At 34.3% G+C, this 25,499-nt stretch overlaps 1 protein-coding gene and 1 long non-coding RNA gene across 5 annotated transcripts in view; one reads left to right on the top strand and one right to left on the bottom strand.

Annotated features, from left to right (window-relative positions):
* Positions 1–25,499, top strand: part of MPP5 (membrane palmitoylated protein 5) — a 76,847-nt gene that overhangs the window by 46,384 nt on the left and 4,964 nt on the right. For all 4 annotated transcript variants that reach the window (XM_018054052.1, XM_018054054.1, XM_018054053.1 and 1 more), the window contains 11 exons: positions 1,779–1,987; positions 4,137–4,214; positions 5,224–5,370; positions 6,525–6,686; positions 8,712–8,789; positions 14,430–14,613; positions 18,382–18,453; positions 18,821–18,892; positions 21,138–21,305; positions 21,956–22,158; positions 23,524–23,634. In XM_018054052.1, coding sequence (XP_017909541.1) covers positions 1,779–1,987; positions 4,137–4,214; positions 5,224–5,370; positions 6,525–6,686; positions 8,712–8,789; positions 14,430–14,613; positions 18,382–18,453; positions 18,821–18,892; positions 21,138–21,305; positions 21,956–22,158; positions 23,524–23,634 — 1,484 coding nt within the window. The remainder of the gene's footprint in view (positions 1–1,778; positions 1,988–4,136; positions 4,215–5,223; positions 5,371–6,524; positions 6,687–8,711; positions 8,790–14,429; positions 14,614–18,381; positions 18,454–18,820; positions 18,893–21,137; positions 21,306–21,955; positions 22,159–23,523; positions 23,635–25,499) is intronic.
* On the bottom strand, positions 12,532–14,461 carry LOC102168354. The gene is made up of 2 exons (XR_001918652.1): positions 14,369–14,461; positions 12,532–14,271 (listed from the first exon to the last, which is right to left on the bottom strand). It is a non-coding gene; the product is annotated as an uncharacterized LOC102168354 (long non-coding RNA).

Genomic DNA, 25,499 nt, shown 5'->3' with positions numbered 1-25,499 from the left:
ACAGAAAGACTTAAACCAAGAGGTTTTTTTTTTTCCCCCCCCATGGGACTATATAAGACACAGATGTACATAGACAGTACCTACTGTTAGGTTTTTTTCCAGAATCATTTACAGTTTTAATTTTAGACAGCATCTTAGTAGGTTTTTTCTTTTTGGATACAGAGGAGATAGTGAGGAGGCATCTTAGAAATGATTTTGTAGCTCACTTAAAGTCAAAACATTTCTGAAAAAGTAATGAGCAAGTTTTTGTCATGTCAGTATGAGTGTAGACTATAATGTTACTTGAAGAAGATTTTAGTTCTGATAAACCAATGGGCTAGAAACAGACCCTGATATAAGAATTTGGTTGTATCATAAATCACTGGAAAAGAAGAGATTATTCAATAAATGGTGTTAGAATAATTGGTTAACCGTTTGGAAGAAATGAAGTTCAAATTTCCCCTCAAATCTATGCAAAATTAATTCTAGATGGATTGAAGTTACCTGTGGAATAGAAACCATAATAAGTTTTAAATGTGGGTAAACATTTAATGACCTATGAAAGTGAAAGTTGTGTTCAGCTCTTGTGAACCCATGGACTGTATATATAGTCCATGAAATTCTCCAGGCCAGAATACTGGAGTGAGTAGCCTTTCCCTTCTCCAGGGGATCCACCTATTCCGGTGTGATTTCTCTCACTGTCTCTATGCTTATAAACTTAACGACCTAGGAGAAGTAGTTTATAAGCATAGAGACAGTGAGAGAAATCACACCGGAATAGGTGGATTATTCTCAACACGTAATAGCCAAAAATATCTACAGTAAAGTTACCACAAATAAAATTAACAGAAGCATATCTACCTGTTGAGGATCAGAGAAGAGGCAACATGTGGTTCTTATCCATTTTTGAATAACCTCCTTCAAGAAAAATATAAGTGCTACATATGGACACTAATAGGAACATGCAAACATACATGCCCCAATTTTTCAGTATCATCTTAGGAGACTCATATGTTCATAAGAGTTCTGTGGACCACAGAAGAAGTGCTTGGTAAATACGAGTAAGCTTCAACATCCCTGTTGAAGAAATGGAAGGGTTTTAAAAATGATAATATTTGAATATTGGTAATGGGATGTGAATTAGTAAAACCTCCCTAGAAAACTCTTTGGCTTTTAAAATGTCAGAATGGTATTTTAAAATGCCATTTCTTGAAATTATTTTAAGGAACATCAGAATCTCAGACATATTTTTACACAGCAATGATCATTATGTACAGAAATGCTTATTACTTACACTACAAAAAAATTGGAAGCATCCTAAATGCTTGATTTAATGTAATGGTTATTATAAGTTATAGTTTTAGACATGTAATGGAACATCAAGGAGCCATTATATATGTTTTTGTAAAGACTGTTTGATGATTGGGAAAACTAAATGTCCTGTTAAATGAAAAAAGGAAATGCGATGAGATTTTTTAAAGTTGTCTGTAAGTGATGGGACTATTGGTGGTTTTAAATTTTTTGTTCATTTATGTATTCTACCCCCCTTATTTATTTTTATAGTGATATATATTTTACATAATTAAAACACTTGAAAAACTGTACTTGATTCTGTTGTATAATTTTTAAAGAGTTTTACTTAAAAATCAGTAAAATGACAGTGATTTGATACTCAAAAACTAGATAAGTTTTTTTTTCCAAAACTTATATTGTTATTGGTTCAAGAAATTTTATCTTGAGACACTTGTGGAATTAAGACAGAAAATTAATTTTTGGATACCTTTTCCTTCTCCTACTAGAAGTGGAAGACTTGTTTTCTTCACTTAAACATATCCAGCATACCTTGGTAGATTCTCAGAGCCAGGAGGATATTTCACTGCTTTTACAACTTGTACAAAATAAAGATTTCCAGAATGCGTTTAAGATACACAATGCTGTCACAGTACACATGAACAAGGCCAGTCCTCCATTTCCTCTTATCTCCAATGCTCAAGATCTTGCACAGGAGGTATGTATTCTGAACATCCATTGACATATACAAGGTAATTGCTAGTGATAGCGAGGCAGTATTCTTGGAAAATGCTGCTGTGACTCTAAGGTTTGTTAGAATTGATTACTACTGATCATATGTTGATAATTTATGTGTTAGGAAAAATTCACTTACATGTATTTTATCCTGAAAAAAAAAAAACTATACTTAGTTCAAAAATAAGACTCCGTTCCATGAAAAGAAGAGCATTGGTTCTATTTATACAGCTGAATATTTGTATAGTAAGAGGAATATTTGTCTAAATTGCTAAAGGAAATTTTAAAAAGACTTTTAGTATGGTTTTATTTTAAGCAATATACATTGTAAACTGATAAATCAGTACTGATGAGATTAAATTATGTTAGATAATCAGGTATTATACATAACTTCTGAGATTTGTTACTTGTATTGAATACATATAGAACTCAATATATATTTAGAAACATCCTTTTCTAGGTGCCAAAACTAGAGAACAGGCTAGTTCTGATGCTGTCATTGCTGTGATCTACTTGTGGTCAAATTGATTAATCTCAAAATTATTATCTCTTAGTTTTGATAGGGGAATTACTTTTAAAATTATGTAAAATAACCATAAGAATTGTTAGAGAATTACTGGATTCCTATTTTAATCATGAGCTAACTTTTATTAAAAATGTATAAATTTATTTCTATATGTTTTCATCAATGGTGATAACTTTGGTTTTGTTAATCTGCATTGTTACAAAGTGCTCTTTTTGGTACTGGAGTAAGGAAATAGAAAAAGGAGGAAAATCAGAGATGTTGATAATGAGAACATATATAATATTTGAGGAAAAATAGCCCACAGAGCAAATTTTAAATATTTATGGTAGAAGAAAAGATTGAAAATAATAACATACAGTTCATGTGATTAGACATTAGAAAGGGAAGTAAATGAAAAAAAAAAGGAATTAAATTACTTATATAAATTTAACATTAAAAGTTTCTCTTTTTTTAGAGAACAGGAAAATAGAGAAACCATTGACAAGTTAGATGAAGAAAAAAACACTAATAATGTTAGCAAAGATAAAAGCATAAATTATAACAAATTATAAGTTTATATTATTAAGTATGAAAGTGCTATCACCTGGGTTGTTTTTGTAAGAAAATAAAAATTGCCAACAGTGACTTACAGATAGCTGAAAAAAGTAGTAACAGTAGGTAAAATTGAAAGTTAGAAATCTACTCCTCAAATAACTGCCAGGCTCAGATAATTTTACAAACTCCTTCGAAACATTAGGGAACATATAATCCTTATGTTAAATAAACTTTTCACATTAAATATTGACTATTTCCCATCTCATTGTACTTGGATAATATAATCTAGATACCAAAAACAATAGTAAACCAGTATACTATACTGGTGACTGTGTGTGTGTGTATGACTGTACACACACACACACACACACACACACACACACACACACGTATATATATATACTTGGTGACTATATTCACCAAGTAGAGGTCAATTCATTTTATGAACATTAATATAGAAATCTTAAAATATGAGTAACTCACATCTAGAAATATATTAAAACAACAGTTTACTGTGTGCTAGGTAATGTGCTAAGCAGTTTATATGTATTATCTCAATCTTCTAAGAACCATGAGTAAGGAAACAGGCTAAAAAAAATTCATAATCAAGCAGAGTTTATACTAAGTGGAAGAATTTCTTGACGAGGGAAATTTTTAATATAGTTCATTATAGTACAGTGGTTATTCTGTCACTCTCATATAAATTTATCTTGTTAATCTAACTAAAATGTCCTCTCTGATTTAAAATGTAGTTACATAAACATGATTAAAAATATAAAGTAGCATAACTGTTAGAATAGCTTTTCTCTCATATAGTCATTATTAGTCTATTTTATAATGTATTTGTAGAAATTTTCAAGAAGGAAATCCCTCATTCATAGTCATAAATAAAAATGCTATTGTCAATCATGATAAGATTGAAAATTCTGAGAAAAAACATTTTAAAAATGATAATTCTCTTTAGTGCCTTTCTGTCTTACAAATAGTTTCTACAATTTTAAATCCTACCCTTTAAAAAAATCTGTACAAATGTTATATTTTCTGTAACCTAGGAATAATCTTTGTTTCTTAGGTACAAACTGTTTTGAAGCCAGTTCACCAGAAGGAAGGACAAGAATTAACTGCTCTGCTGAATGCTCCACATATTCAGGTAGAAAATGGACAGAGCATTATTTTTGTGGTTTTTCCAGCATTCAATATCACTTTGAATCAGTCTCCTGGACTAACAAAGAGCTCAAATATTATGTAGCCTATTTTGATTGTTGTTGTTGTTGTTCAGTCACTCAGTTGTGTCCAACTCTTTGCAACCCCATGGACTGCAGCACTCCAGGCTTCTCTGTCCTTCACTATCTCCCAGAGTTTTCTCAAACTCATGTCCATTGAGTCAGTGATGCCATCCAACCATCTCAGCCTCTGTCATCCCCGTCTCCTCCTGCCTTCTGTCTTTCCCAGCAACAGGGTCTTTTCCAGTGAGTCGCCTGTTTGCATCAGGTGGCCAAATATTGGAGCTTCAGCTTCAGCATCAGTCCTTCCAGTGAATATTCAGGACTGATTTCCTTTAGGGTTGACTGGTTTCATCTTGTTGCTGTCCAGGGGACTCTCAAGAGTCTTCTCTAGCACCACAGTTTGAAGGCATCAGTTCTTCGGTGCTCAGCTTTTTTTTACTGTCCAGCTCTCATATCCATACATGACTACTGGAAAAACTGTAGCTTTGACTAAAAAACCATAGCTTTGATTGTTTATATCACAAAGTAATTATTGTTGGATTATATACTTTTCTATTTAAAATTAACCACATTATTTTTGAAACAACTTATTTACAAACTTCTCCTTTTTGGTTGTTTTTCTGTAAATTTTAATTATAATTTTGGACTCTTAAAGTGATTCTGTTTTTATGAAGTTTAATAAGCGTTTTAGACTTTCATAACCCATCCCAGAGTATTCCCTAGTGTAACTAACACATGTTAGTTGGCTAAAAAAGATACAGAGCAGCATCTGTACTTCAGTTGAAAAGTTTGGAAACAGATCTGAGTATATAATTAATTATACCACTTTTAAATGTTTAATGAGCAGGATACTTTGTACATGATTAGGTTAAAATCTCTCTATAGAAATAAGTCATGTTGTTACTTTAAATGCTTTGTGTTTCTTTGAAACAGGCACTTTTACTGGCCCATGATAAGGTCGCTGAGCAGGAAATGCAACTAGAGCCTATTACAGATGAGCGAGTTTATGAAAGCTTTGGCCAATATGGAGGAGAAACTGTAAAAATAGTTCGTATAGAAAAGGCTCGAGATATTCCATTGGTAAGTGTTCCACACCTCTGATAACGAGATCCTTTCCGAGATCTGTATAATTGAAGACCCTTTACATTTCTGGTAGTTTCTCTCTTTTGAGGCTGATTTTTTGGAATTCTTTTATGTTCTTGCTTATACTCCTTATTAGGCTGAGAAGAATTTGTTCCTCTTTTCTCACCCATAATTTGATGACAAAATAGGTTTTGAAGTGATTGAAAAAAGAAGGGACAGGTAATCTGCTTTTTTAAAAAAAAACAAGTTAGAAATTGTGATCATTTCATTCAGTGTAATTGCTAACATACTTCACATATATTTAGAAACATTGTTTAATGTTAATATTTTATAGTTCTTATAGGTAAATGTTTTTTCTCTTAGTCTGCTACTATTACCTTAATTTTGTTCCTTTTTATTTTCAGAGAAATATTCTTGAATCCTAAGGTCTTAAATTTTCTTGCATAATATGGTACATGAAATAGGGACTGTATTTTATTAAAAGGTAGTTTATGTGATGAAGTTTTATTCCCCACCAAAAAAAAAAGAAATTGGGAAAGTTATGACAAATTTTTAAAATAAAGATTCAGGAGGAAAGTATTACAAACTGTCTACTTTTAAGCTTTATTCAGATTTCCATTTTTTGACTATATATTTCAGTTGTGCTTCTGATTTATATCATAAATATTTAATACATTTTAATGTGAATTGGATACAGCTATAGTATTTAATATTTTTATTATTAACCAGATTAGTATTCATCGTCTCATGATATTTTGAATTTAAAAAGATTTTCAGTTACAAGTCATGTTCTACTAATCTACATGTTCAACTAATTGTATATAAATATAGTATAACCATTTGAATAGCATCTACCATATAAAGAACAAATTTGATTATAGGCTTTCACTTTATTTTTGAGCAAGTGCATTTTTATGCTGTTGTATGCTTCAAAAGTCTGATTTTAGAATTTTAACAAATAGAATGCTTCCAAAGCAGAAAATGTGGAGGAAATGATCAGGTTTCAGACTTATTGCCATGGTTACTGTATGTAAATAAATTTTTTTCTCCCGATAAATGAAGGCTAATATTGTTAACTAGAAAAGAAAGAATTTTAAAATGAGGAAATAAAAATGCATTTTTTTAAAAAATTGACTTGATTTTTTTTTTAGGGTGCTACAGTTCGTAATGAAATGGATTCTGTTATCATTAGTCGGATAGTTAAAGGGGGTGCTGCAGAAAAAAGTGGTCTATTACATGAAGGAGATGAAGTTCTGGAAATTAATGGCATTGAAATTCGAGGGAAAGATGTCAATGAGGTTTTTGACTTGTTGGTAAGTTGACAAGGGTAGAAGAATAATTGATATAGTCTCAAAAATTGTTTCCATAAAATATTTTAAAAGCATTTTAAAAATAAGATATCTATATAATTTCTAGCATAATTTTCACATATTATTTCCATAATATTTACTAGTAGCATTTTATTCTTGCAGGGACATTACCAAGTTTATTTATACTGTTAGGTACGTTTTATTTGCCTCTGAAATCACTAATAGTAACTCATTAAATCATTCAAAATACATGTATTAAGTGCCTCCTATGTGCTAGCTGCTAGAGAAACAGTAACAAAACAGAGTTCATACCCTCATGATTTTTTTGTTCATTTTCTTTATTATCTACAATTGATTGTTGTTTTTTTAACAGTATTAGATAATAACAATGGTATAGCTCTGCACTGTTCACTATAATAGCCATTAGCTACATGTGCTAGTTATTTCTATTTAAATTAAGTAAAATTTAAAATTTAGTTCCTCATTCATGTGTGCATGCTAAGTTGCTTCAGTCATGTCCATCTCTTTGCAACCCTATGAGCCATAGCCTGCCAGGCTCCTCTGTCCATGGAATTCTCCAGGCAAAAATACTGGAGTGGGTTGCTGTGCCCTCCTCCAGGGATCTAACCCACATCTCTTACATCTACCTGCATTGGCAGGTGGGTTCTTAAACACACTAACACCACCTGTGAAGCTCTCAGTAACTGCATTTCAGGTGTTCAAGAGCAATGTGTTACTAATGGTTATCATATTATGGTGTAGATGAAGGAACATGGCATTCTGCAATTCCAGTCCACTGATCAGAATTCTGTCATCTCAGAAAGTTGTTAGACTGCTAGTATAATCAGGAAGCATTTTAGAGTCAACTTTTGAGGGCAGTTTATGATCACCTCATATATACTCATCAACCACAGTTATAGTCTTATTTACTTAATATCAGTTGTTATATTAGAATTTCTCCTATCTGCGGACATCAGTTGTCAGATTTAGAAAACATCCTCCCATTCTTATTTTTGCCCAGTCCCATTCATTGCTTTGGTAGCACAAAGTGCCATTGGTTATTGTTCTTAGATCTTGTTTTATTGGCTGCTGTCTCTAGATTGAGTACTGTTTCAGTACCATTCCCTACTATGTCAGGAGCATAAGTGTGATTTCTATCTAGGCTGGAGGTATCTGAACAAGGCAGGCAGTGGTGTACGTTGTCCCTTGATATCCAAGGGGAATTGGTCCCAGGGCCCCCCACGGGTACCAAAATCCATGGATGCTCACGTCCCTTACATAAAATGGCATGGTATTTGAATATAACCTATACACATCCTCTGGTATATTTTAAATAATCTCTGGATTGCATATAATACCTAATACAATATAAATGCTATGTAAGTAGTTGTCTGCAGATGGCAAAAACAAGTTCTGCTTTTTAGAATTTTCTGGAATTTTTTTTTCATCTACAATTGGTTGAATTCACAGATATGGAACCCATGAATATGGAGGGCAAACTGTACTGGAAAATAATAAAGAACCTAGCAGTAAGACTATGTACAGTTAAAATATAGAATGAATGACAGAGACAAAGCATCTAGGAAGTAAGAATATTTGTATTTTTGCATCACTTTTCTAATCCTAGTGACAATTACCATTTCAGATTCTACTGTACTAAAATCAATGTATGGCAGAATAGATAAGCCAGAAGTACTGTAATATCTTCCAGCCCTTCATTGTGGAATCGTCCTAAACTTAAACTGAATGGAAAACAAAAACCCAAGACTTAAGGGCCAAGTGGCTTTCCCCAGTGGACCAGAGGACCAAAATTGTTGCATGCCATATGCCTGGGTAGCTCTAATGTAATGGAGTCCACAAAAGGGGTAATTTGTGCTTCCTGATAAAATGGGATTCATTTTTACCAGTTTCTTTTTTAAGTCTCCTTGAGGTTCTGGTATAGTCCAGATTAGGAATTGTTGATCATAAGATCATGGAATGATTTTCATAAGTACAGCTTTTTAAAATAATGTGCTTTTTCTGTTGCAGTCTGATATGCATGGTACTTTGACATTTGTTCTGATTCCCAGTCAACAGATCAAGCCTCCTCCTGCCAAAGAAACAGTAGTAAGTGATTTTTTTTTTAATGCTCCTTATTTTATGGTGGTTACTGTTTACATTTTTCTTAATTAATAAACTTTATTTTTTGAGAGTAGTTTTAGGTTCACAGCAAAATTGAGCAGAAAGTATAGAGTTCCCACATAATTCCTGCCCCACACATGCACAGCCTCCTTGCTGTCAACATCCCACATCAGAATGGTGTATCTGTTACATTAGAGAATTTATGGTTTCATTGTTACCCAGATTCGTAGTTTATTTTAGGATTCACTTTTGGTGTTGTACATTCTATGAATTTTGACAAATGTATAAGTACATGTATCTACCATCATAACCTACAGAATAGTTTCATTGCCCTATAAATCCTCTGTGTTCTGCTTATTCATCACTTCCTCCCCGCTTGATCCATGACAACCACACTGTCTTGACTGTCTGGTTGTAACTGTTACTTCTTCACCTGCCTATGATTCCTCAGGAGGCAGGTAAAGTGGTCTGGTATTCCCATCTCTTGAAGAATTTTCCAGTTTGTTGCGATCCACACAATCAAAGGCTTTGGCATTGTCAATGAAGCAGAAGTAGATGTTCTTCTTGAATTCTCTTGCTTTTTCTATGATTCAGTAGATGTTGGCAATTTGATCTCTGGTTCCTCTGCCTTTTCTAAATCCAGCTTGAACATGTGAAAGTTCACGGTTCACATACTATTGAAGCCTAGCTTGGAGAATTTTGAGCATGACTTTGCTAGTATGTGAGATATGTGTAATTGTGCGGTAGTTTGAACATTCTTTGGAATTGCCTATGTGGGATCTTAGCTCGCTGACCAGGGATTGAACCTGCACCTACTGTATTGGAAGGCAAAGTCTTAACCACCAGACCACCAGGAAAATCCCCTCTTCTCCCTGTAGGAGACTTAATAACTCTCTAAAGACTGGGAGCGTGACTGAAGTCTCTTGATTTTGGGGATCTGTGATGGGAGGATAGAAATGTAGTTTTAGGGGAATTTAAAGACTTAGTAGAATACTAAAATCATAGTTCAGGGATACAAAGCATAGAATTAGCCACTAGCCCAGTAGTATTAATAATTGAAATATTAAGGGTCCCAAATGGTTTTTTTCCTTACAATGAATATCTGCTTGATACCATTTGTGTACTAGGCACTGTGCAAATAAATGCTCACTTTATAGTAATAAACATGTTTGGGGTAAATATAGTTTGGCGTAAATGTTGAGATGGAAATCAGTGAATATAAACACTGAGAATAAAAAAAGAGGTATGGGATTGATTATATAAGGTTGGCAGGAAAGGCCTGCAGGAGAAGGCATTGTGAAGCTGACACCTGGTAGGATGAGATGAAGCCAAGCCTGTTAACTTCCAGAACTTTCAGGTATAACTTCCAAAGAACTTTGTGTTTGGAAAACCCGTGGGAGTGGAGCCAAATGAGGGAGTAGAAAGGTGGGGAGAGAATTCTGAGATGAGGCTTGAGAGGTAGGTAGGGCCAGGTCAAGAAGGTCTTGGCCATGGCAGGGAGTTTGGATTTCAAATACAGTAACATCTGATTTGTGTTTAGAAACAAAACTACTGTGGCTGCTGGGTAGAAATTGGATTAGTAGAGCCAATAATGGAAGCAAGGAGATTTAGGAAAGTGTTGCTGAAGCCAATATAAAGTATGATGATGGCTTAAATTTCTGTCATAGCAGTGGCAGTGGAGAAAATTATGCAGGCTGTGTTCTGGAAGTAACAATGACAGGACCTTTTAATGAATGTGAAGAGTAATGGATAGGCAAGAAGCAAATATGCTTCAACAACTGGATGAATAGTGGTATTGCTTACTGAAGGGTGATGTGGAGGAAAAACTGGTTTGGGGAGAAAAATAAAGAGGAGATACCTGAGAGGCATTCAGGTGTAGGTACCAAATACATAGAATTAAATACGTTGTTGAATTGCTAAGTCATGTCTGATTCTTTTGCGACCCCATAGACTGTAGCGTGCCAGGTTTTTCTGTGCATAGGATTTCTCAGGTAAGAATACTAGGGTGGGTTGCCACTTCCTTCTCCAGGGAATCATCCTGACCCAGGGATTGAACTGGCATCTCCTGCGTTAGCAGACGGATTCTTTACCACTGAGCTGTCATTCTGGAATTCTACAGAGAAATCTAGGCTGTAGTTGTATTTATTGTGGGGAGATCAGGTCAAGGGAGCAGTCTGTCTATATATACTTCATGTGTTTGCAAAAAATTCTAAAGATTTTAAAAAATGATAGGTTAAGGATTATTCACAGCCTATGAAGATAATTGGGTTGAAAGAAAAGATTGAGAACCACATACCATCCAATATACTTTTCTCTTAAAAGTATAGAATGTATTATATAATTTTCACCTTAATTTTTTTCTCATTTGGAAGAAGAACTTAAGTTTTATAATGCAGTAAAATGTTGATAAATATATATTTTATCAGATGATGAAAAAATATTAATAATTTCAGTGAACAGTATGGACAGTGAACAGGTGGACATCTCTTTTCAGGTTCAAACATTTGCTTTATTAAGTTTGCTGTTGCTCTAAGGTTCATATTTTTGTCTGCCTACTACTAAACATCAATTGGATACCCACAGATACCCCAAATTTCTCCTGTTAAATATGGACAAGAAGAAGTAAAGATATTCCTTCTTGGGCTTCTCTGGTGGTCTGTCCACTGGTTAGGAATCCACCTTGCAATGCAGGGATCACCGGTTTGATCTCTAGTCAGGGAAGATCCCACAGCTGCAAGGCAGCTGAGCCCACAAGCCCTAGAGCTCATCCTCCAGAAGAGAAACCACCACAATGAGACGCCCTCGAGCTGCAGTAACCCCCATTTGCTGCAACTAGAGAAAGGCCCAGTGCAGCCATAAATAATAAATTATTTTAAAAACTATTCTTTCTTGAATGGGTGTCAGAGAGGAGAAATCTTAGAATGAAGAGGAGGAATTTTAAAACTGTTGCTTGCCATTGCAAAGGCTCTTCCTGATGCTGCCCTTGGTATTTATTTTTTACTTTGTTGGGTCTCTGTTGCTGCACTGGCTTTCCTCTAGTTGTGGTGTCCAGGCTTCTCATCGTGGTGGCTTCTATTGTTGTGGAACATGGGCTTTAGGACAAGCAGGCTTCACTAGTTGGGGGTTCTGGGGCTCCAGAGCACAGGCTCAGTAGTTGTGGCGCTTGGGCTTAGCTGCTCCAAGGAATGTGGGGTCTCCCCAGACCAAGGATCCAACCTACATGGGCAGGTGGATTCTTAACCGCTGAGCCACCAGCGAGGCAAAGAGAAAAATGTTGGGCTGGAAGATAATTGTGTCTGAACAACCCTGTAATTTAAAATTTAAACAAATGATTTTGTTTGAATTAGAAACCAAACGTTGTTTTGGTCAGATATACTGTACTGATGCTACTGCATGGTGAAGCCCTGGAGCTTTCCTGTAGGGGTCAGAGTCTCTCCTTCATTTAAAAAGGACTGTTTTCCTTTGTATGGGAAAGGAAAAAAAGTAGCCACTACCCTGAACTGAAGAGGTAAGATTGCTGGACATAACTTCTACAACTGATAAGAATTGCAGTGGAATGCCTGTGGGCATACTTAAGGGATAGTGCAGGTTCAGTTCCAGATCACTGAAATAAAATGAGTCATACAAAATTTTTGGTTTCCTATTGCATGTAAAAGTTATAATTACATTTTTCTATAGTTTGCAAAGAGTACAATTGCATTGTGTCTAAACAAACAATATATATACACTCATTTAAAAATACTTTATTGCTTAAAAATGCTAACCTTCATCTGACAACACAAGGTTGCCACAGACCTTCAATTTACGTATAAATATATGTATATATCTGAAAAATGCAATAAAGTGAAACAATAAAAACATGCCTATATATAGATAGAAGTCACAAAAAAGTCACATAGTATGTGTTAAGGCAGTACTCAGACTTTAACTCAGTCAGTTGGTTAATTTCTCTGATGTGAAATAAACTTTGCTCTCAGTTTTAGAGTACATTTTAAACAGCACTAAATAAACTTGTCACATAAACAAAGCATGTCCTCTCTTCTCCTCTTCCAGTCAACACAACGAGGGGCCTCATTCCAAACCAAAAAAATTCCGAATGGTCAAGGGGTGAGACCTAAGCAAGAGTAGAGAGAAAAACATCTCTGGGTGATTTTGTCTGCCTCTGGCAAAGATCATAGACTTAGATATAGCATCTTCACTGGCCTATTTAGTTTCCCTCAGGATAGTAATTCCCTAAGATTTTAGGGTACATCTTAAATGACATGTATGTAGCAATTATCCAAGGAACCTAAATGAACCTAAATGAATTAAAATACAGAATCTGAAAGTTTGAGATGTGGTATAAGAAGTCAGTATTTTAATAAACATCCTAGTAAGTGTTCTGAGCAAAACACTTTGAAAACAGCTTGCTGGGTATTGATTTCAGAAAGTGATTTGATAAAATCATCCATCAAGCTGACAAGAAGTCTGATTTCATAGATCTCTGAAAAGCTTGATAATAAAATGAACTCTCCACCACAATAAATGATGCCTATAGTTTCATATTTAGATTTCTAAGATTGTTTAGCTAAAAAGCAACAATTTAAACATATATGGAAGCATTATTAATAGGAATAGTACAAGCAGAGATTTTATTTTATCCTATATAGTATATCCTTCTCATGCCAAGATTGTAAAATTGTATGTATAATCTTTTTACCCAGTCTCTCAGCTGTGTTTTGACTTACTACTACCCTATATAACACTAAAATTCAATTTTATCAGATTTCATATAATCTGCAGATTTTGGAAATGCCACATGCCACTTGACCAGGTTGGATAAAAATTTCAGATAGAAGAATTAAGGAGAATATTGATTCCTTTATACCTTTTAAGGAGTAAGAATACTTTGTTATAACTTACAGAAGTATATTGGAGAAAATACTGTAGGAAATAATTGAGCTTTTAATAAGATTCATGTGAATTCTTACCTATTTTTAGTTCTGAGAGCATAGCAGGTTTTAGATATGCAAAGCACAGTTAGCAAAAATTTTAGCTTGTAGCACTAATAATATTTCAATGCCTACATACAGAACATGATAGGAATTGGTTATAAACTTGATTTAGGTAATTTTAGCAGTTTGGGGCCTAGACATAGTCCTTTAGGATAGACTCTGAGCGATTAAGGCACAGTCACACTGATAGTGTGGTCAAGAAGAGATGATGGCACCAGGGAAGCTGACACTCACCTGCTTAGATGACAGATGTGGAGAGGTTTACAGTTTACCTTTCCTGGTAACAGTGGTTTAGAAATTACATACCTTACTGCAGTCATTGTTTTCACAAGTCAGGGGTGGAGAGGGGGGGACTCTCTGTTTCATTCCTTCTGCTTCTGTTAAACTTTCAAGGCCTGTTGGCATCTCAGCTTGTTAGCAGTAACTGTGCAGTGTTTTGCATTCTCTTGCACGTTTGCAATCAACAGGACTGTCTTAATTGAAGAAAACAGATGAGTCTGAAAAAAATTCTACCGTGATTTGTTTTCAACTCGTAATACCTTTGTGCTGATGAAAAATTATAACACTCACATTTATGCTAAACATTGTGTTGCCATTTCATTATTGTCCTTTTACTCTTTTTATTGTTTAGATCCACGTAAAGGCTCATTTTGACTACGACCCCTCAGATGACCCTTATGTTCCATGTCGAGAGTTAGGTCTGTCTTTTCAAAAAGGGGATATACTTCATGTAATCAGTCAAGAAGATCCAAATTGGTGGCAAGCCTACAGGGAAGGAGATGAAGATAATCAGCCTCTAGCTGGGCTCGTTCCAGGTAAAAGACAGTATGGTAGAAAGTACAAAGTTTAAAAACACATTTAAAATACAGATCTTCAAAGGGAAAAACTCACTTTTTTATGCCTTTTAAAAAACAATGTAGTTACTTTTTCATTTTGTTGGGTTTTTATGTTGTATCTGTAATATAAGTATCTTGGATTAAATCTAACCAGTTTGTTGGGCTTTAGAATGGGATTATCATATAATCTCATCAACCACTCCCATTTGTCCTACTGTTCACTGTAGGTGCATTGAAATTAAACCTGTTTTCAAGGCAACAAAAATAGTATTGAACAATAAAAACATCAAGGCAACAAAACTTATACTGTAGCAGGAGATTATAATCAACTGGAGTATCATACTTGATATCTAGATAGGAATTTGTTAAAGATGTGTGACTTTATTCAGAATCAAAAGAGTAAGTGCTGAATTTATCTCTTCTAAGATATCTTAGGGTAGAAATAAGATGCATCTATCTTTAGATCGAAGAAAACTCTCTAATTTAGACTATACTAAAATAAAACTAGCTCATATTGGACATTAAGATTATTATAGAAACATATTTCTTGTGAAGATGATACTTAATGGAATGAGATATGTAGATGTAATTTTTCCTACAGATTATTTCCACAGTTCTCAGGACGGTATGACAGAATGAGGGAAATAGAACCAAGGGAAGTATAATAAGATATTTAATATGTAAATTATTAAAATTATTTTATTTTTTCTAGATCTGTTATAGTCACATACTTTTAAAAAATTTTAATCCTCTTAAAGATTTCCGTATAGCCATAGTTACTTGTTTTATCTAGAAACACAATCAGTCTGTACAGTTACTGGAGATAACCTGATTTTCCTTAATGCTTTTTATGTGTCTCAAACTCAATATTAAGCTTTTTTGCTTGTGGTCTTATAAAATGCACTAAGTTCAACAGAATATTCCAACATAGATGGAATTTGGTTATTGATTTTTTTTAAGAATCTCTGGCCTGAATTGGAAAGAATTAGATATAACAATTAAGTATAAAAGTAGAACTCTAATTCAGAATTTTCTAACTAAAACCGCTCTTATCCTTCAGAAAAAATATACTTGATTCTAAGGTAAATCTCTGAAAATAAGATGAAAATCAGAAACTGTGAAAGCGAAATCATAATCCTAAGAAGAACAACATAATAGGTTTTTCATTTATTTCTATCATGGGTAGCTTAATGTAGAAGTGAAAAATCTTTAAAACATATACATACATACAAAGAAGGAGAGGAACTGAACACAGTAAATGTAAGAGAATATATTGAATGGTGTCTTTGAATCAAAAGATGAATTTTATGTAATTTTGGAAAGATAACTCTTAATTTATTTGATTTGCAATAATTCAAATGATCAGAACCATTAATAAGATCCAGCACAGTACTTTCCACACCAGTTCAGTTCAGTCGCTCAGTTGTGTCCAGCTCTTTGCGATCCCATGAATTGCAGCACACCAGGCCTCCCTGACCATCACCAACTCCTGGAGTTTACTCAAACTCATGTGCATCGAGTTGGTGATGCCATCCAGCCATCTCATCCTCTGTCATCCCCTTCTCCTCCTGCCCCCAATCCCTCCCAGCATCAGACTTTTTTCCAATGAGTCAGCTCTTCGCATGAGGTGGCCAAAGTATTGGAGTTTCAGCTTTATCATAAGTCCTTCCAATGAACACCCAGGACCGATCTCCTTTAGAATGGACTGGTTGGATCTCCTTGCAGTTCAAGGGACTCTCAAGAGTCTTCTCCAACACCACAGTTCAAAAGCATCAATTCTTCGGCACTCAGATTTCTTCACCGTCCAACTCTCACATCCATACATGACCGCTGGAAAAACCATAGCCTTGACTAGATGGACCTTTGTTGGCAAAGTATGCTATCTAGGTTGGTCATAATTTCCTTCCAAGGAGTAAGCGTCTTTTAATTTCATGGCTACAATCACCATCTGCAGTGATTTTGGAGGCCCCCCCCCCCCCAAAAAAAATCGACACTGTTTCCTCATCTATTTCCCAGGGAGTGATGGGACCAGATGCCATGATCTTCGTTTTCTGAATGTTGAGCTTTAAGCCTACTTTTTCACTCTCCTCTTTCACTTTCATCAAGAGGCTTTTTAGTTCCTCTTCACTTTCTGCCATAAGGGTGGTGTCATCTGTATATCTGAGGTTATTGATATTTTTCCCAGCAATCTTGATTCCAGCTTGTGTTTCTTCCAGCCCAGCGTTTCTCATGATGTACTCTGCATAGAAGTTAAATAAGCAGGGTGACAGTATACAGCCTTGACGTACTCCTTTTCCTATTTGGAGTCTGTTGTTCCATGTCCAGTTCTAACTGTTGCTTCCTGACCTGCATACAGATTTCTCAAGAGGCAGGTCAGGTGGTCTGGTATTCCCATCTCTTCAGAATTTTCCAGTTTCTTGTGATCCACACAGTCAAAAGCTTTGGCATAGTCAATAAAGCAGAAATAGGTGTTTTTCTGGAACTCTCTTGCTTTTTCCATGATCCAGCAGATGTTGGCAATTTGATCTCTGGTTCCTCTGCCTTTTCTAAAACCAGCTTGAACATCAGGAAGTTCACGGTTCACATATTGCTGAAGCCTGGCTTGGAGAATTTTGAGCATTACTTTACTAGTGTGTGAGACAAGTGCAATTGTGCGGTAGTTTGAGCATTCTTTGGCATTTGGGATTGGAATGAAAACGGACCTTTTCCAGTCCTGTGGCCACTGCTGAGTTTTCCAAATTTGCTGGCATATTGAGTGCAGCACTTTCACAGTGTCATCTCTCAGGATTTGAAACACCTCAGCTGGGATTCCATCACCTCCATTAGCTTTGTTCATAATGATGGTTTCTAAGGCCCACTTCACTTCACATTGCATATCTGGCTGTAGCTTGAGTGATCACACCATGGTGATTATCCTGGTCATGAAGATCTTTTTTGTACAGTTCTGTGTATTCTTGCCACCTCTTCTTAATATCTTCTGCTTCTGTTAGGTCCTTACCATTTCTGTCCTTTATTGAGCCCATCTTTGCATGAAATGTTCCCTTGGTATCTCTAATTTTCTTGAAGAGATCTCTAGTCTTTCCCATTCTATTGTTTTCTCTATTTCTTTGCATTGATCGCGGAGGAATGCTTTCTTAGATGCTAAATGGAAAGCTTTGTAAATACTGAGCTGTTAAAACTTCTAGCCTTTGTTTATTATTTATCTTTTTAAATACATGATATAAAAAGAACACATTTGAATAAGTTCTAATGAGGTGGATGAAACTGGAGCCTATTATACAGAGTGAAGTAAGCCAGAAAGAAAAACACCAATACAGTATACTAACGCATATATATGGAATTTAGAAAGATGGTAATGATAACCCTGTATGTGAGACAGCAAAAGAGACACAGATGTATAGAACAGTCTTTTGGACTCTGTGGGAGAGGGAGAGGGTGGGATGATTTGGGAGAATGGCATTGAAACATGTATAATATCATATATGAAACGAATAAAGGAAAAAAAGGTAAATACATGATATGTAGTCTAGTAATACATGTCCTAGGATTGAGTGAGAGCCACATTGGAACTTAACACCTTAAACATTTGGAGCTTATAATCATAGTTGACATTCTCTCACGTAGTGGCAGGAGGATTCAGAAGGGACTGTAAATGAACAGTTACTTCTGGTGTTGTCCCTTAATTAAAGAAAAAAAAATTCATCTATTCTTTTGTCTATTTCACTCTTTTTCCTCTCTGTTTACTAGGGAAAAGCTTTCAGCAGCAAAGGGAAGCCATGAAGCAAACCATAGAAGAAGATAAGGAACCAGAAAAATCAGGTTGGACTCTTATATTTGACATTAATGAGAGGTTTCTTGGGTTTCCATCTGGAATCAGGTTTAAATTTGTATATCAGAACTGTCAGGGAAGATGTATTCATGGCAAGATGGATGTGAGAAGCAAAGCTGCTTATCTTAGGACTGTTAAGAAAGGACAGGATTTAAGTATTAAAGATTATCTGTCTATAATGTGAGATTAATGGAAAACTTTAACTTTTCCCTGAAAAAATAGTTATTCTGTGAACAATATAATACACGTCTGTAAATTTAAATTTAAAACTAGAGTTCGATTTGAAATACGTAGCTTTATTCAGGGAAACAAATACTTACGTTTCCCATTTATACTTACGTTTCTGACTGTCAACAGGAAAACTATGGTGTGCAAAGAAGAATAAAAAGAAGAGGAAAAAGGTTTTATATAATGCCAATAAAAATGATGGTAAGTTCCACTCTAGATATAGCCATATTTATATCCAAAAGAGGTCCATGTCTAACATTAACATTTGAAAGAAATTAAATGATATTTTTAGGGAATTTTACTTATGGTCCTGGCCTCTTAATGTAACATACATGTGTATTTAATAAAGTCATTTAGCAGAAATTATTTTCTTCTAGAAACCTGTTGAGTAATGCAGAATTTTGAAATCTAAGAAAAAGTAATTTAAAAATTAAAAGTATGATGTAGCTGTATAGTGTTGTATTGATAGTTTTCTCTTAAATTTTTTTCCTATGTAAACTCTTCGTTTGCAGAGTTAATACTTGTTCCTAACAAATTCCAACAATTAGATGTATTTTAAGTAGAAAATGAACATTTTGCCTGTTGTAACTCATCTCACCTAGGCAACCCATTCCATGGAGTCTGCTGGCTGAGTCAGGCACACAGGAGAGTGTTTTGGTTTTATTTATTGTTAGTGTTAAAAGTTTTTCAAGTTTTAGCTTCTTTTAAAATCAAAAGTTCTGATAACACTGGGCTTGTATTCCTGTTTGTCAGCAGCCTACTGAACCTGAATGATGGCTGTTGCCTTTTTAGTGGACCCCTATCTAGTTCAGCAGTCTCCACCACATCCAATTTTTTATAAACCCAGCCTGATACATTGCTTTCATTACCTTCTTGATTGGTCTTTATGGGCTTTAGAATTAGCTACCCCTTCTTTAATTCACATTAGAAACAAGCCAAATAATAAAGCAAAGGAACTCTGTAACTTCCCCCAGTTTATAAGGCTTATTTTTATTCTCTCAGTACCTTAAAAATTTTTGGCAGCATAAATGAAACTAATGAAAACGTTATAGATTATTGAAAACTTTGATATAAACTAAACCTGAGATTCTACCTACTATAATAAATTTTGTTTTCAAATTAAACATCCATAATGCTAATTGATAGGTTATGTAACTAAGAATATTTATTGGATTTATAATTCTTTTCTCTATACTTGAGTAAGTGATCAATATCTCTGTTTCTTTATCCTTTGAAACACACTGGAGTTAACTGGTTCAGCTCTAAAAGCTATTTTACTGTAGGAAATTTGCAAACCTAAGTCTAAATCTAATTTGTTATTAGAATTAATTTTTTATTAATGATAATTATAATTTATAATAACTATTCCATTCAAGGGGAAATAGCCTTCATCCATTTCGTTCTCAAAATAAATTCCGTGAGATGACAGATTAGTAAGTTCAAGTTCAGATATGAAAGTCACCTGTTTAAGTTCTTACAGCTAATACGTAGTTGAGTTGGAATTTAAACAAGTAAAGTTTGGGTTCCTACTCTGTGCTCTGTGTTAATCACTGAAAAGCTTAGGATGGTCCCCTCTCCTTGGAACTTACAGCTGACAGTCTGACTACACCTCTGACTCTTACCTAGTCAGGTGAAGTGATAAGAGTGAGCAGATGACAGGTCACTAGTTGTCTGCCTTTGTTCTTACCACATGACAACTCTGATTTCATCTGATTACAGCTTTAGGAATGTTAATGTACCAGTTATAATTTATACCTCTTCTTGAATCTTGATCACAGGTTAGTTTTAGTATTCCAGAATAAGGTAAACATAAATGTAGGAAGTTGGATAGCATAGGTATGCTATGTTTTCAAGTTACATAATCAAAGAAAAGTATTCCAGCGTTCTCTGTTAACACCAGGCACAGCACTATTTGTAAATGCTTATCTGTGCCAGGTATTGTTTTCAGCATACACATTTTCTGCTCCTTAAACCAACCCTCAAATTAAAACATTGGTATCCCCCAGTTTATAAAAATACAGCTATTATTCTCATTAGTTTATACCTTAGTGCCTCACTCTGTCAAAATATTGTCTGCAAACTAGCTATTTTATATGAACCAGTACAATTATATTATATTAAACATTCAAACACTGTGTGAAACAAGAGAAGCAGTAATCATTTCTAGAAGGAGTAATATACTATTTATTTTCATAATATCCTGCTAAGGATATAATGACATGAGAAAATACTTATGATATAATGCTACCCAGTTATTACTTTCTTGACCTCAAAAGTTGTGTTTTTAACCATGATAACTTGTGCTGTTTTCCAATTTTTTGGAAGAATTATGAGTATATATAAATATACCTTTATATATTTATATAAATATGTTTATATATAAATATATTTTTATTATACAGCAGTAATTCTGTCTGAAGGGCTTAATTTTTCCTTTTTTTCAAAGATTATGACAATGAAGAGATCTTAACTTATGAGGAAATGTCACTTTATCATCAGCCAGCAAATAGGAAAAGACCTATCATTTTGATTGGTCCACAAAACTGTGGCCAGAATGAATTGCGTCAGAGGCTCATGAACAAAGAGAAAGACCGCTTTGCATCTGCAGTTCCTCGTAAGTTTGGATCCATTCCCGTTTTCCTGTGAATTTCAGCTTACCTCTGTAGAACCTAATTGTGTAGGGGAAGTTTTCACCCATTTCCTCAAACAGTGATGTCCAAGAAATAGGAACTTTGTTTTTACCAAATCTTTGGAGAATTTGCTACTAAAGATAGTCATTCTTGAGTACCATTTTTCTGAGAGTATGGTACTAATTACTTTCTATAAATGAATTTCAATTTTGGCTTCTTATAATTCACTGTTCAGTATGGAATCAGCTCCTGGTTTTTTTAACTGATGCAGAAGATAGAACTTTAGACCTAATCTCTGAGCATAGAATTTCTGTTTAAACGTTGTATAGTACCTAATCTTATGGAAAAATTGAGTGATAATGTTTTAAATAAAATGCAAAATGAAGTAATTTAGAGTGTGAGTATAAAACATACTAAATGTAACTGTTACTAAGATACTAACACCACAGTTTTGTTTACTTCTCAATCTAGAAATAAAACCAGTCAATGTTAAAACACGCGGGGGTCTAACGTTTCCTTAATTCATTAGTTTTTAATTTGTATTACAAAATAAAATTTTTTTCTGACTAGCAGAATTATTCCTCGCCCTTGCTCTGATCTGTGCTTACTAATTTTCCTGATTTTGTTTGCCTAGATACAACTCGGAATCGGCGAGACCATGAAGTAGCTGGTAGAGATTACCACTTTGTTTCACGGCAGGCATTTGAGGCAGACATAGCAGCTGGAAAGTTCATTGAGCATGGTGAATTTGAGAAAAATTTGTATGGAACCAGTATAGATTCTGTACGCCAAGTGATCAACTCGGGCAAAATATGTCTTTTAAGTCTTCGTACACAGGTAGAACTCTTTTGGTTTAGAGTGTTGAACTTGAATTTTGGTCCAAGAATCACAGGACCTAATTAACTTCTCATACAGATTTTTCACACTGATTCTTTACATGAACTCAGGTTGCTAAATCAATTTCAATTTCCTCAGAGTAGAAAATAGATCATACTTGCCTATATATAAATGTACATATTTTCAGAAACTTAAAATATAGTAACTGTTGTGGTGGTAGTACTTTAGTATTTTAAGGTTATAAAAGAATTTTCCTTTCCCATATGAGAACAGTTAGAATAGTGAGAGGTCATTTTTATGGTTTTAAATGCCATTGTTCAAGTATTAGTACTGTAATGAGTGGTTGGTTGTAGCTAATGAAACAGCCATTGCTTTCTGTTATCTGTCATACAAAGCAAAACGTTCAAAAATTACTGCAGTTGCTTTTTAGATTTCTGTTTAAAATAATTTTAGAAATTTTGTATTTTTAAGATCGTGTTTTTGTGTTTTTTTCCTTGATTGTACAGCTTTAGCATAAAACTTTCCTTAATGTGGTGGAATCTACTCTGTATGTCAACTCCAGAGATACAGGCAGTGGTTATTAAAGAGATGTATATGAGAAAAATTGACTCCAAAATGGCTTTCCTGAAATAGTAATTAGGTTTTCTTTCTTTTAGTCTTTGCTATTCAGTTATAAACATTAGATTTAAGAAAAGCATCCATGTTTTTATTTTTACTAAATTCCTTAAGAATTCTTTATTTTGGCTAACAGAATTACCAAAGAACTTAAAAGTAGTTAAGCATATTGTCTTAATTACTGTTTTTAGATAGAAAAGGACATGTCCGTATAATCCCCATTTTTGTGGAATGCTTCACTTTAGGGACACACAGTCATGCAAAGGCAAGGTGAAAAACTATAATCTTTGAATTCAGATAGTCTGCTTTTTTTTTCTTGGATGTATTTTTCCAAAGGTTTTTTTTTTTTTTTTTTTGCATGTGTATGTGAAGTTTTTCTCTGATTCCATTTAGATTGTGGCATATGGTTAAGGTGACTGCTCATTTGTAATTCCTTCAAAATGGATTTTTAATGTTATTATAATCTGTGTATGATCTTAGAGTATTTTATCATGTTAAGACTTCATTTCACTTTTGGTACACAATATATTCTTATATTGAATGGTAGGATCTTTTCTTTCTGTTGTTTGTTTTTCTCTCTTTGATTTTTTAAATTATGAAAGAATGATAACCCATCTATAGGAGACTCGGAAAATATATGACAAAGTTACATATAGTTCTATATATTACAGTTATTTTTTAAAATAGATAAATCAAGGTTTTTAGTTGGAGTTTCAATATCAAACTCTCAGATCTGTCTTTGCTTTACAGTCCTTGAAGACTCTGCGGAACTCAGACTTGAAACCATATATTATCTTCATTGCACCCCCTTCACAAGAAAGACTTCGGGCATTATTGGCCAAAGAGGGCAAGAATCCAAAGGTAAAGTTATTATACTGTTAGACTATTCCATTAAAAGTAAGCATGAAAAGCCATGGCTTAATATGTCACAGTGCTTAAAAACCACGTCAGCTTAGCCTTTCAAACTGATTATTCTTTCTGCCTTGTCACTTTCCCCAAAACTACCACACTTGCCTCTGGTTGCATTTAGGCAGTTCTCCAAAGCAAGGGGCTCCTCTTGTTCAGCATACAGTTCCTGTTGTTATTCCAAATATATGGTAGCCTTTGACATTTCTTAAAACTTCCGTCATCTTCACACAGATCCATGTTATTTCTGATTTCTTAAAACTTTCGTGTCCTCTTCACACAGATCTATGTTATTTCTAACAAGGATTAGAAGACACCCACCCCGCCACCAAATATTCTCTGCAGATTCTTAGGGATTACCCACATTTTCTGCAGATATTCCATATATGCCAGGATCCAAGTTGAGTGTTCTTGCCTTTCTCTTCTTTTTTCTGATTGAAATTTTATGTTCTGTTTGTCTTCTGCATTTGATCTTTTCATATGATCTGAAATGGAAAATTTTTTTTAATTATCTTATATTAGATGCTGAGTATGGTTGAGGTGGTCCATATTATACCAAATGGTACTAAAAATTAAATGATAATATAGTGATATATATTAAAGCATTGATATTTTATTTGACATTTTAAACATATGATATGAAAACCATCAAGTGACATGCTATATCACAGTAACAAATACTCTTCCTTGTTCTTAGCAGATTTCCTAAATGGTTCTATTTATAAAGGAATCACTTAGAGCTCATTTCATTTGCCTTTTCATTCTCCATAAAAACACATACTACTCCTCCTCCCTCAAATCTCCTCAGAAGTCACAACATCAAACCTCTCCTTTTCTTTGGTTTCTGACTATTGACCACATCCACCAGCCTTCTTTTTTCCTTCCCAGGATATCTTTTTCTACTTTAGAAAAAGATTTGTTATTCAACCTATATGGTGTTTATTTTTCAACGTCTTAGACCTCAGAGACTTCCCATCCTTTATACTGAGCATAATTAGGTTGCTTTGTTATAGACTATAGACTGGTTAAAGGAGTGTTTCACTCCATTTTCATTTTTGCAGTCACAAAAGACCATATTTGACATGATTCCATTATTTGGAATATCTAGAAAAAGCAATCTATGGAGACCAAAAGTAGATTAGTGGTTGCCTAGGGCTGAGTGTTGGGAGAAAATGGGAGTGGCTGCTAATGACTATGAGGTTTTGGGGGAAGGGGAACAGGGCATGGAAAGTGGAGGGTGAGGAAAATGTTCTAAAATGGATTGTGGTGTTGATTGCACAACTTCTCTGTGACTACAAAAGAAACTGTTCAGTTGTACATTTTAAGTGAGTAAACTGTATGAGTCCACCATTCAGTTGGTTGCAGTTCACCATTAAATGGGAGAATTGTGAATGAATTATATCTCAAGAAACCTGTTATTGGAGCAGGAAAAAACCACAGCGGGCTTTTCTGTAGAAATTGAAGGTTGTTTGAGAATTTGTGTGCAAATTTTAAAGAATAACCAAAACACTAGAAAAAAGTTGGAAGCCTTTTTCTTTGTTAATTTTCTTTATTATTTTCCATTTCATTGAGTTCTTATTTTTATTCGTTCTTTATACTTTGGCTTTAAGTTGCACTTGCTCTAGTTTCTGAAGAAAACATGATTTTTAAACCTTCTCTTCTAATAAGTTATATATTTTTCATTATCATTTTGTTAGAAATATTTCCTAATTTCCTCTGTCATTTTCTTTCTTTAATCCATGGGTTATTTAGAAGTATCTAACTTCCCCCTATTGGAGATTTTAGAATGTTTTATTGTTGTATAATTCCATTGTGGTAAG

The sequence above is a fragment of the Capra hircus genome, chromosome 10 (genome assembly GCF_001704415.2).
Source record: "Capra hircus breed San Clemente chromosome 10, ASM170441v1, whole genome shotgun sequence".
In the NCBI taxonomy this organism is placed as follows: Eukaryota; Metazoa; Chordata; class Mammalia; order Artiodactyla; family Bovidae; genus Capra; species Capra hircus.
This window is presented reverse-complemented; position numbering and strand designations above follow the sequence as displayed.